At 45.3% G+C, this 13,319-nt stretch overlaps 1 protein-coding gene across 4 annotated transcripts in view; it reads right to left on the bottom strand.

Moving 5' to 3' along the window:
* LOC126034159 (mesothelin-like) overlaps window positions 1-13,319 on the bottom strand; it is a 37,242-nt gene that overhangs the window by 7,792 nt on the left and 16,131 nt on the right. For all 4 annotated transcript variants that reach the window (XM_049791564.1, XM_049791565.1, XM_049791566.1 and 1 more), the window contains 15 exons: window positions 9,611-9,651; window positions 8,990-9,011; window positions 8,850-8,877; window positions 7,971-8,055; window positions 6,734-6,895; window positions 6,096-6,298; window positions 5,567-5,658; window positions 4,746-4,876; window positions 4,040-4,161; window positions 3,437-3,608; window positions 2,907-3,122; window positions 2,629-2,799; window positions 1,462-1,608; window positions 1,259-1,308; window positions 263-383 (listed from right to left, as the gene is read on the bottom strand). In XM_049791564.1, the coding sequence (XP_049647521.1) occupies window positions 263-383; window positions 1,259-1,308; window positions 1,462-1,608; window positions 2,629-2,799; window positions 2,907-3,122; window positions 3,437-3,608; window positions 4,040-4,161; window positions 4,746-4,876; window positions 5,567-5,658; window positions 6,096-6,298; window positions 6,734-6,895; window positions 7,971-8,055; window positions 8,850-8,877; window positions 8,990-9,011; window positions 9,611-9,651 (1,763 nt within the window). The remainder of the gene's footprint in view (window positions 1-262; window positions 384-1,258; window positions 1,309-1,461; window positions 1,609-2,628; window positions 2,800-2,906; window positions 3,123-3,436; window positions 3,609-4,039; window positions 4,162-4,745; window positions 4,877-5,566; window positions 5,659-6,095; window positions 6,299-6,733; window positions 6,896-7,970; window positions 8,056-8,849; window positions 8,878-8,989; window positions 9,012-9,610; window positions 9,652-13,319) is intronic.

The raw sequence follows: 13,319 nt of genomic DNA on the forward strand, positions 1-13,319 counted from the left end.
CCTCCCCCCATATATAAAGATTTTACTCTGCTCCAAAGTAAGAAAAATAAAAGATGGAAATCAGAGGTTTTGGTTCTTGAGAAACCTAGCCAAATGGGGTTTGACTTCTCTCTTCGGGGAAATTCAGAACTGTGGGATGGAGACCCAGGACCGGTTACATTTGTTCTAGTCCCTTAAGCTGAAAGTTTGCTCTTGCTGAACAATTCTCATTGCTATCTTCAAGACAACATCAAATATGGCATTTCAAAATATGGGAACTGACCTGGTCTTCTCCTAGCTTGACATTCTTCTTCTTCATGACTTTGGCCAGCTCCTGAAATCTTTCTGCTTCCATCTCATTGGCAGCTGCACATGTGAAGCCTTGGAGGACTGACTGGGAAAGCCTGAACATTTACAGAAAGCAAATCAGAGGGGCAAGGACTTCAGGAGATAATTCGGTGCTCATCTCCCACATATATAATGACAAATACAGCAAGCATAAACCTCCTCCATTCTCAAAGCTTAATGCTCTATAAACTCCATCTCCTCAAAACTGCTAGTCTTAACATATGTGGGAGACCTGGTCAGATAAACATAATCTAGAGACTCGTAGTGGAAGTAGAAATGCAGGGACAAACTCTTCACCCCAAGGAGTATTGCTGTATCCTGAATTAAAAGATCAGTCTCCTCCCTGTGTTTTCAGTACAAGCCACACATTGAAAATGAAATGGAGTTGTGCAGACCCTCACCACTGAACATTGTTTGCACAGTCTGGGAGAGCTCAGGGACAAGTCCTTAAAACTTTAATTGCTTTCTATATGGAAAAGCTTCTATTATGAAATCAGAAGGACACTAATGCCGACTCCATTGTTTTTCCAGATATATATCATGGTTTTCATAATTTTTTACCTCAGATACGAGACCTGACAAAAGACATATCAGCCCCACTAAATTTAATCCCTGGAATACCACTGTGGAAGACTGACATATTCTCCGATTAAAAACGCCCTCCACAGAGATAGTCAGAAGCAAGGTTCCAGGTGCAGTCTGAGCCAGCAGCGTCATTTTAGAAAGCAAGTGTGGTTTATGGGTAATTTTTGCAGCTGACATCCTTGTAAATCTTGATGCTACATGCCTGCATTTGGGTTTGCATGGTATTTCCCATCTGTTGCTATGGACTGAATATGGTGGGTCTGCCATACATACCAAAGGAATCATGGAAATTGCAATCAAAGCACACACAAACATGGAAAATGGAAGGAGAGAAGAAAAATGCTACCTGCTGAGGTCAGGCTCTGTCTTTATCACATCACTGAAAAACATGGCAGCCTGTGAAGCAAAGCCAGAGTGTCAATGGTTTACCATGCTCTTCTGCAACATTCACCTGTATTTTCAGACAGATTTGCAGAGTGGGCTCATAGCTCTGTAAAGTCCAAGGCTGACACTGAGGGGTAAGAAGGACACAAGGCACCAGCATATTACCTGTTCTCGGGTCCACATTTTACTGTTGAGATCCTGAATATTGGGCTTCTCTTCCCCAAAAACAAGCAATGATTTTGGAATGTAACTGGCCAGAGCATCAGGAATACCTTTAACCAGGTCAGCAGGGTGGTCTACACTGGACGAAATCTTTAAAAAAAACAAAAACGTATCATTCAAACACTGTGGCTAAAATAAAACAATTGCTGGAGAAGAAATGACAAACTGGAAAGAAGCCAGGCAAATTCCTCTGCTGATCATCTGGGCATTTCTCAGAGTCATAATACTATGAAATACTTCCTGTTTGATATATTAATCAGACTAGGAGAGTTGCTTGGAACTAATACCTGGGGTCCTGATGAATCGGAAAGATTCTGCCTCTTATCAGTTTCCCACCTCCTGGCTTTATGCCCTAAAAACGTTCAGCTGGCCAGAAAGGAGGCATGTCTTTCTGCTCTGCCAACAGAAACAATGTCTCAACATGCCAAAGGCACACTGCAGAACTATGCTGTGGTGAATGAGATGTTATTTCCCTAATGCTTCACACAGAACCCTGCAGGGCACCCCATCGCCCCAGGACATGCTACAGGCAGGGCCTCTGGTGCCAAACACAGGTCAGAGTCTTTCCTACCGGAGGGAGGATGAATAACGAACTTGAATGCTACACATGCAACCTGAAGGCTAAAGTCATGGCATGAAAAAAGGCAAAGAGGTGTCCAAATTCTACACAATCACATGGGGGAATGAAATAGTGCATTGCTGAAGGATCAGTCTACCCTAAAAGAGACTTTCTAAGCTTTCTTCACTTCTCACATGTTCTTACTCCAAACCATGACAATATCCTTTCTCCGAGAGCATCTTTTCAGGTCAGTGGAGAGTAGTTTCTAGGACCACCCCATAAAACAACTGTCTCTTCTGCCCACATCCCCAAGAGGCTTGGCAGGACACGCTGGCTGGCAGCCAAGGACATCTACACAGGCACAGTGATAGGGACTTGAGATGCTTGTCCTGCTGCACACTCTGTTTAGCAATGACAAACACCCCCAAGGGAATGCTGTCTGGGTGTGCAGGTGTGTGTCAATGCCTGGCCCCAGGTAACCAGTGTTCTGAGCTGTGAGTCACTGAAGCTTTGCTAATTTATGACGCCTGAAGAAAAAAAAACAACTTCACCTTTTCCACAAATGTCATTTTTAGAACAGAGGGCAGGGTCACCATTTGCTGAACAAACTCAGGCAACTTAATGGCTTCCAAGACCACTTCTGGAGACAGACTTCGAAGCGTGCTGCTGTTGATGCCAGCCACCAAGCTCCCTAGCTTCGCCAGGCTCTGTCCATCCCGGATCTGAAAGGTAAAGCATGCAGGCATGAGTACATGAAGGGCCAAACACCATTTGCTAGCAGCTAACTCTACCAGGTGTGAGGTGCATTTGTGGACCTTATCCTTTGTACCTGATAGCCAGAGCTGAGCAGTTTGTTGATAATGGTGCTGGACTGCTCAGTGTTCCAGCCACGAACTTCACCCAGGGCAGGAACAGATGCTTCAAGGTCTTTATCACTGATGCTGTTTTCAATGTCGGATATGGACAGCCCAACTGCAGCCTGGCCCAATGCACGCAGGACTGCAGGAGGGAAATGCTCAAACTTTCTCACCAAAGAGGATGCAACCTGAAAAGGTCCCACACAGACAGAAAAGAAAGTCAGAGGAGCAATGAGGTGAGCTTATTGGATCCTACAGCCTTTGGACATCTTAAATCACTGGACTTTCTGCCTCAAATGTGTGTGATGAAGCCTGTTAATGGGCTGCCTCCAATCACTGAGAATTTTCAGATTATGAAACACCACCCAGACACCACAATAAAAAAAGCAAGATGACCTACAGGAGTGTACACAAGAGGAGGGATGAGAGTTGAAGCCTCAACCCTCACAAATTTTGTCTAGGTGAATGAAGAACTGAGTCATGGGGCTGGACAGGAGATTACCTGCAGTTCCTCTGTTGTCAGGGAGGAGGGAGCTCTCTCTCTAGTTATTCCTCTGTGTTTCAGGTTCAATGGGCAGTTCTCACTGATCCTCTGGGCCAAGCTCAAAGCGTCATCTCTGCTCAGGTTGCTCACTGCCGAGGGGCTTAGGTAGCAAACAAATCTCTCTGGGAGACTGCAGGTGGGAGACAAGGAGGAGAGGTTGCCAGGACGACAGACAGTGACTCTGTCAGATCTTTCCTCTTTTTCCAAAGGATGCTCTTTTCCAGTGCACATTTCCCCTGATTCATTTTAGCTCTGACAATGCTGATGCTCCTGTTTATAAAGAGCACTGCAGTGTCATGCAAAACTACAAAAAAACATGCAAGATGCAGTGCCAGCCACCAACTAATGACCAGCAGTGCATGACAGTCATTGCCCAAAGGCTTGGAACTTATGGTCTGGCCCTCCCCAAGATCAAGCGCAATGTAATGATCTGAGGAACAGAAAAATGCTTTAAAGGTTTCATGGAAGCTGCCATCAGACTCACCACTCGGCAAACTTTTGCTAAGTCACAGTACCATGCTAAACCATAAGTCAGGTAGGAAGTCAGGTCAGGTCCCATACCTTGATAAGGAGAAACCAGGCCCAGAGGTCAGAAGTGAGGTATAGTACACAGCTGTTTCCCGGAGCAAGGTGAGATTGCTGATCATCTGTATATTGACTGGATCCCTGGCAAATTTTTGAAGCTGAGGGTGTTGACGACGGCGGGGAAAAAAATAATAATTTAGATGGATACTTTAATCCTGGCAGTCACTTGGGACAGTTTGAACAAAATTTATTTTTTGTTTTCAGGTAATACAATGGGACCTTGTTTTATTTATCTTTGCACTCCGAGGCATGTAAGCCTCTCTGACTGCTGTAAGGCACAAAGGTGGGAAAGCTGCTAAAGGACACGGCCCTGTCCCTACAGCACCACTCACACATGCAGGCCTGGTACAGTCATTCACTAAAGCAGGCCCAGACATCGGTCCAGTCTTGAATTAAAATTCGGGTTTACTCCTCTTATTGACTCCAGTTTGCTTTCTGCAGAATTACCCATGTGAAACTAACTTCTGAGCAAGTGCCTCCTACCACAAGAAATCATGATGGCGGGCTGGGGGGGAGGGGCAGGGAATAAGAACTGAAGTGACTGTGCATCATAAGTAAACAAGAGAAATGCTCGCGCTAGCAGCATCTCCATGAATTTTGGTCAGGCAGGAACACAGCCTCCCAGGTACACAGTATTTTGCACACTGCAGGTCCTTCATCACCATGATGAGCCTGCACTTACTGTTGGTTCATCACCAAAAAGCTGCAGGTCTCCAACAGTAGCATGCTCCAAAAAGGATCCAAGATAATTTTCAAACCAAGCAGTGGAATTAAGACCTGGAACAGCTGCACTGTAGCATTTCTGGTTTGATCCTGCAAAACAGGCAGACACCATAAAACTACAGACTTGCACTGTATTAGAAAATTAGTGGAGACTGCAGATTTTTAAATGCAGACAGGCTTCAGTCTATCGGAGAACTCAGTCAACAGAGCTCCCTAAGTGCCTCTGATCACATATCATGCTCAAATCCACATTTGTGCATTCAGATTACAAACGCACATGGGACAGGACAGATGCCTCATTCTTTCACAACCCTCAAAATATTTAATCACCAGTGCCTTTCTTCCTCCCCTCAAATCTGCCAAAAACTTTTTGCAGGACATTAAATTTTTGCATGCAAGCTACTGCCTAAAGACAGAGGAATGTCTTACCTGGGTCCCCTTTCTGAGCTAATTTCTGAGTTGAATTCTTTAGCGCTCAGAACCAAACACTGCACTGCTCTTTCACAACAAAAGCAGTAAGTGCCATTTGCACAGGATGTACATCAGCATAGGACTGACTGCTGATTCATAAAAATCCTGGATTAAAGAAGCCTTCAGGCAGGGAAACGATTCCTGATACCACTTATTACTGTCATATTCCTAGCCTATTTCCATTGAAGAGACAATATAAATTCACAAAAAAATCTGTGAAGCCTCCGCCCTGTAACAGATTGCAGCTGATGTCGTAGCATACATCAGTGGCTTAAAGCATTGTTTCTTAAAGAAAATAGAGTCATTTACCATCCTGGATGAGATAGTATTTGATCCCAGCATAAAGATTCCTCTGTTCCTCCACTGGAAGGTCAGAATATATGCCATTCAGGGCAGCGACTCTAAAGACAGGTAAGAAAGGCAGACATCTCAAACACAGATGAAGTCAAATCTGGCAGGGTTGGATTCTCACGGAAACAGCTGTTACTTGAAGACTGGCATTACCAATCACATCCCTTTTCAAAGCTCCCAATGTGACTTCCCTTCACAACAGCCCCCACAATCATCTGGGGGCTGCACTACCAATCCTGCAATACTGCTTTAGAAACACAGTGCTATCAGGGTCATTACACACACATGGACTGACGCAGAGGACCAGTTACAGGGTCAGGAGGTGTGTTACAAAGCCTTGGAGAGTGCTTCTCAGAAACCCTGCCTGGACCTCCATCAGTTCACAACGCTTACAGGGTTTAGCCCCTTGTTTTGGGAGGCTGGAGTAAGGGCCCCTTTCCTATCTCAGCACCACGGGACTGAAACGATGTTTGTGTTCAGCACTTACATCATCTGAAATGTCTCACACAACACGTTTTTGTCACGGAGGCAAGCAAAGACCTTGGGCTCGACCAGAAATGGCTGAAGCCCCTCATGGACCCACTGAGACAAAATGGGTGGGCTGTCAATATCAGGTACTTGCAACATCTTCTCCCATAGGCCATTAATGAAGATCATGTTCCACTCGAGAGAAAGAGGCCCATGAGAAAACTGAAGACAAGAGACAAGAAGAAACAGAGGAATTCAAGTGAATATGAACTTCTAAACAAACATGAACATAAATCCATATGAATCTGAACATTATGAACAGAATCACCCCTAGCAATAATCCCCTCTCTGGATAGTGACTCTTCCACCACAGCAATATTTATGCAACTCAAGCACAGTCAGCCTGTAATTCACATTGGAACCCCAGGTCTGTGTTGCCACTGCAATTAGCAAGAGCTAACCTACATGAACTCATGGTTATTTTTGTCTTCCCAGCTATTTTTAACAGCATAGAACTCTGCTATGTTGGCAGAGATCGGAATGGTGCCCTTTTTAAAATAAAGTAATGTTAAGGTAAAAAATAAGGTAATGTTAATTAAAGCCTTCAACTGGCATTAATGTTACAGGTCAACAAATAGTTGAATATGTGAGACTCACCCGCTGGCTGAACACTGTCAGAGCAGCTACAAGCTTCTTGGCATCATATTTGGAAAAGAACAGAATGGAGTATTCTGGATCCATAGCACTGGCAGGTTTAGGGGTAAGGCAAGAATATAAGGATATGAGGAAATTATCCTGAAGGTCCTGGAGCCAAGTACTCTGAAAAAAAAAAAAAAAAAGGGAAATCCATATAGAGATAATAAAAGGGGTGTCATATTTAGAGATGCTGCAGTATGCAATCTCCTTCAGGTCTGCTTTACTAGCTCACCTACATGTGAGTATTCAGTACTGTAAGGTGACGAAACCTGTTGTCGGAAGAGTCAGAAGAAAGTCCAACTTACACTGACCTGAAGCAACTCTAAACTTACCCAGTTCCAAATGCTGGATCCTTCTGTTACCTAATCTGTGCTCCCCCCAAGCAAAGGGTCGCTTTAAAAAGCTTTATTCAAAATGTTTTCCACAAAAAAAAAAAAAAAAAAAAAAAAAAAAAAAAAAAAAAAAGCCATTTGATCGAAGTGGAAACTTCCATAGGGAACTTTCTCATTCCAGAAACATTTTTCAGTGAAAAAAACCAAACAAAAAACCCACCAACAAATATGTGAAGAAATGACATCTTTTTGTTAGAAACATTTATGGGAAAATACAAGTCATTGTCAATTCAATCGCAATTACTGGCAGCACAGCAACTTAGAGATAATGACAACAGCAGGAAAGGAAGTAAACCTGAAATATTCCAGATGACATTTTTCACACTGCAACCACTTTTTATTGTGGCTTACCCCGATGGACCAGGGTTACTCTCATGCAGAGATTTGTTTCAACGCTATGATGCCAGTTTCTAAGAACCAATTTGTTTTGGAAATCTCCTTTGTCCCACCTTCTCACTTGAGAGTTTTGGAAAAGACAGCATCCCCCACTTCCACAGACAGCCCCAGAAAGGCCTCCATGGAGGTGTAGCCACTCCTGAGCCTCATGACACAGAGCACACGTTGCCTGGGAAGGCGACGCGGCCACAGCTCAGTGCTCTGGATGGTCCCTGTGTCCCTGTGTGTTTGACCCCATCCCATCTCTCAGTCTCGTGAGGGAAACCTTGACAAACCAGACCCCAAGCGTGCACAAGGCTTTGGCCACTCCATTCACAGCTGACAGTGGGACAGCTTTTAAGATAGAAATGACACTATTGTCAAGGCAAACAAAACACACTAGTCCATGAAAAGAAGGGGACTACCATTACCTGTGCACAGGCATATTGACCAAAAGTGAGGCTGCAGGGGGAGGCTTGGCCACAGGCTACCTCAAGAAGCATCTCTTGGCTGACACTGATGGGAAAAAAGCAAAGACATCACCTCCATGCTGGTTGCCCCAGATCTGCAGCAGCTGAGGGCAGAACTGGCTGGGAGCTGGCACTCCACCAGCAATATGTCTGCAAACACAGGCATGGAGCACAGCTGCCTGAGCCCTGAGTCCAGGCAGTCAGTGAAAGGCACTTGAATGTCGTTGACCGCATGCTTTTGTTCATTGAAGTTTTGTTCATCTGCAGCAGGGACAGCTATTAGCTACTCCCGTGTAAAGGGTCCAGCCTACCCATTAAGGAGCAGAAGCAATGCCAGGCAGCCATAACAACTAGGCACAGCCCACACAACAAACAAACAACATGGACAATGAGAATTATTTTTGCCAGCACCATTCGGGAGCAAGGAGAGAGTACTTGCAAATTGTTGACCCTTAGGTAGAAATCAAGTTCAATGAAGGCTTGAAGCAGACCTGCTTGAGTCTTAGGCTTCCACCACTAGCCAAGCTAAGCTCAGCACCAATGCCAAGGTTCTTGGAACAGTAAATCCCCACTGCATCAGGCTGGCTGACACACCAGGGACTTGCCCTGCCTTTCTTTGTCCTGCACAGACACAGAGTCCCAGGAAGGCATTCCTCCTTCACTGTTTCAATGAGCACAACTAGAGCTCTCCCTGCCCACAGGCAACCCTGGGACTTTGTGGGGAAAAAGATGCTACACCTGGTTTCAGAGGCTTCCTGCTACATGAAGTGACATCCCCAACAAACCAGTACTGCTCACGAGGAAAAAGCTGCCAAGATAATTTGCTGATGGTTCACATACCTTTTCACTGAAGCACACACAGCAGGTTCTGATTCCCAAAAGAGAGAGAGACACACAAAGATAAAGGAACTGTGATAAGAATATTTATACAGAACCATGTCTGAATCTTCCTTATGGAGATTACTTGGTCAGAAACTCACCATTGACAGGGGAGCTGGAGCACTGCACCAGAAGAGAGAAAAGAGATAATCTTATCATGCAGTTACAATGGTAGCACAACATTATTTGTGATCATTGCACACAGACAACAAGCACATTAGCTGCAACCATTTGTACTTGGATCTGGCCTGAAAACACCCAAGTGCCCAGATCCAGAGTTCCCATCTTGCCATGTTAGGTAGTTGCCATCTGTAAAATTCGTATCAGTACTGGCCCAGTACTTCAAACAGCTAGGAAGTTCAGGGTTATGCAAATCCTCCCATCACTCACACGTGAGAGCCAATGGCATGGACTGTTCTCCTGATGATTTGAGCGTGGTTGATGGGTGTCACCTTCATTGACCTGTCTGGTGATGTGCTTTCACTGAAGCCCTGCAAAGACCTGGAGAAGCCATCCCCACTCCCCTGACGCCTTGGGAGACAGGAAGGGGAAGGGCACTTACTATCCACCTCCATGCTCAATGCACTGGATCTGGTTTGTAGCAATTGATTCCCATCAATGCACTGCTATCAGGAAGGGGCCCACACTGACCACCAACCCGCACACGCTTTGCAAGTAAAGACATGGATGACCCATATTTTAAACACGTGAGTTTGCCTTACCAGATATGTCCCAGGAGAAGTCGCAGCAGCTACCTGCCAACCTGGAAGATAATGTGTTGTGATTTTAGCAGCAAATCCAGGACAAAGCTCATTCCCACAGTCCAGCCCGTCTGGCTTAACGGAACCTGAACATCACTCATCTCACTACATTATTTTATTCCTCATTCCTGACACAGTATTTCACAGAATCATTTCTATCAGACCTTTCTGCTGTGTTCTCTTTGACTTTGTGACAGTTGACTGGGTAAGCAGACATGAGGTACTCCTCTATCTACCCCGAGGCAGTCTGGCAGAGGACAGAAATGTGGTGTCTTAGATGACGTGAGGGATTGCATGCACCTCTGTCCCCAAAGAGGAAAAGGCAGGGAAAGGGCAGAAACAACACTCTGAGGACAGTCCTTCTCTCCAAGACTTCCTTGCCCAGTATCCCTTGTGCACCACGGCCAGTCCATGGTCAGCAATCAGCCTGGGAGGCCAGGCTCACCGTGCTTATACTTCCAGGTTGCTTTTAGCTTTGCAGCTTCTACTTGTTTCTTACAGCATCTGCATCAACATGTCAACTGTAGCCAAGCCTGTGTTGTATTTCATACATTTCTCCTGCTAAGTCCTCAGCTGGATTAAAATCACCCTATGCTGCAGAACTGCACAGAACACAGGTAATGTCAGTGTACAACAACCCTCATGCCAGTTCTGCCCTAGTGGTTGACTGGAATTTACTGAAAGAAGTCAACCTTTTCACTGCTAGCTCTTGGCCAGTCTGTACAAGCCCTCCATTTGCCTGTTCCTTGTTTCCCAACTTTTACATTGTTCCTGATGCCACCTTACATCTCCCCTCTCAATGCCATGAAGCTGGAAAAGTGGTGAAATGCAAGCCTAGGAAACCAGTAACAACCAAACTCAAATCTCCCTGGCATTAGTATTATTTACTTCAGATTAGGAGCCTGCCAAGCTCAGCATTCTCTGTGTACAGAAAAAAGGGGAAGGTAAAGACTTTTCCCCGGTTTCTGACAGGACAGAACAAGTCAATACAACAACTGCTACATGAAACGAGATGCAGGGAGAGGGAGAAGGCAATAGTTAGAGGCTTCTGAAGTTATGCTGGCAGGCTGTCTCAATTTGCTAGCACTGAATCACTGCACAGGTGGTTTTGTCAGTGTGTTTCTCTAAGGGCACACTTGGGACTCAGCTGGTCAGCACTGTCACCTTCATCCATCTCCTGGTGCAGCTGTGCCTGATCTCAGCCCACAGTGAGGCACTAGGGCCCTGCAGAGCTCTCTGCCACATCCACCCCTCACCGCACTTGTCCACCACCATGCCACACAGGACAGCCAGTTTGCACCATTGTCCTCCCACGTCTTTAGCTACATCCTTTGACCCAGCTTGGTGCGTGGCAGACCACAGCAAGCCCAGAGTACTGTTGCTTCTCTGCAAGCCTTGTTCATTTGTTCAAGGAGTAATTCAGGGCTGAAAGTTTGGCCATTAGCTCTCAACAAGGAGAGCAGCACCAGCGTTAGTGACTTTGGATCAGGCACTACAGCTGAGAGGAGGCTGAAGTGGCTACAGAGATCATCTCCACCCATGGCTCATCTCCTGGACCCACAGACCAGCTAGCCCAGGGCCAGCTGAGTAGTCCCCAACAAACACACAGAGGTGTGGCAGAGCTCAGGTTCACCACACTGGCTCCATGGGTCTAAAGCATCAGTAACTCCCAGCCTTTATACTCCCTGGGGGAAGCATGACAGGATTGGCGTTATCTGCAAATATTTGGTCAGAAGTGACTCATGGGGGGAATGTGGAGGAGCTGAGCCCCAAAACCAAAACACAGAAGCAATCTCCTGTGGTTCCTCCACACTATATGACTAACGGACTGGGCTAAGCTGGCCCAGGGCAGTGTCAGTCAAACCCACAGTGATATTTGGGCACAGAAATCAACACGATGGGAGACCCTTATCACTGAACTGTGAAGGGGAAGAAGAGGAAGAAGAGGAATGCAGCAGCTTTCCTGGATGTGGATGTGTTCACGAGCCCAATGACCTACATTAGAAAGGGGACTATAAAATATCTTGTAGGGATGCATGAGTCCCTAATTAGTATAACAGCTTTTTTGATTACTAGCTGCTACACCTTTTTTAATCATTTAATTAACAGAGAACTATCACTAAGTAACAGGCAAAGGAAACATACCCATAGCTGGGCAAATGCAGTGCTTTTGTCAAAGCTCTTATGCATATGTTTAACTTTAAGCATGCAAATCATCCCATTGACTCGAAAGAGCAGTGTCCAGAAACATCCACACAGGGAGAAGGAGGAAGAGGAAGGGTGGCTTCTCACTCTCCAAGATCAGAGAGGACCCCAACCTACTATCACAAAAATCCTCATTGTATTACAATAAATCCTTCATCTCACAACATCACAACAAAGGCTACGGACTCATCTCATGTCATGAGCCACCTAAGATATGTGCGCATCACTCTGGGAGCAATACCCTTCTAAACATTCCTATCACTCCCATGCTTTATTAGTGCACAGGCATACCAGGCTGTGGTGAAGCCTTCCACAATGGAAGAGGCTGTCCCCTTCACCCGCCTACGCTCCTACGCTGTGCGGTTCACAGTTCAACTGCCCTCCACAGTCCCTCCTTCTCCATGAGAGCACTTCTGTGCCACGAGGTTGCTGAGCACTGCCCTGTCTCCCCACTGCTTCTTTACAACAAGGCTGTTCACATTGAGTGTGGCACCAACTACACTTAGATCTCCTGTCCTTCCCTTTCAGAAATCTGTTTATGGACTCTCAGAAACTTGTGTATTCTTTCTTCTCTCTTTGATCTATTCCCAAAAGGGCAGTTCATGCAAGCTGTTGGATGCAAATTCTCTACAAGCTCAACACATTTCTGATAGTCCGCCTTTCTTCCATCTCCAGTTACCTAGGGCTTTTACAGAAGAAGATGGGTAGATGGATGGGGGCAAACATGGCCCAAAGAAATGGAATGATTTCCCATGGCTGCACACTAAGCCAGTGGCCAACATGAGAACACACCACCAAAATCACTGACCTGCCAGACTTAAAAGCAATTGCATTAAGAGTCATTAACTTTTACAAGCAACCTGTGTACTTCTGCTGGACAGAGACATCCCTCCTTGTACAGGATGTTAATAGAAAACTGGAAAAAAAAAAAAAAAATCACATTTTCATCAGTGGGTCCATAATACATTGGTCAGTTCTCAACAGCAACAACTGCTTAATTAAAGAAATAAAGAAAATTTAAAAAGTTATCTGTTTATTTGGTTTCCTTCCTTTAGTACTGGTAACTAAGCATACTGCAGAGAAAACGATGGTCCCCTGATGTAGCTGTTCCTCAGCTGGTGGCTCATTAGCTTGTTCATAATGTTACAAGTTCATGTTTTATTGTCATCAACATTCACTGAAAACATGAGATCAACTCTCATGAGGAAGGAAGAATAAAGCGCTGACACTTTCTGGAAGAAACAAAGATCCTGCTCTGGAATCCCTTACTACCAAAAAACAGATGGAGGGAAAGTGGGGAATATAGAGGCAGATTCAGCTAAGATTACTTCTTAAGTGCTTTCCCAGAGACACCTGGACACCTCCAACAAAAGGAGCAGTGAGCAGACAGCTCTGCAACGACAGGAGGAGAATGAATTCCAATTTTGTCTTTCCACCCTGTTTATTACAAAAACTAAGATATTTT

The sequence above is a fragment of the Accipiter gentilis genome, chromosome 33 (assembly GCF_929443795.1).
Source record: "Accipiter gentilis chromosome 33, bAccGen1.1, whole genome shotgun sequence".
Lineage (NCBI taxonomy): Eukaryota > Metazoa > Chordata > Aves > Accipitriformes > Accipitridae > Astur > Astur gentilis.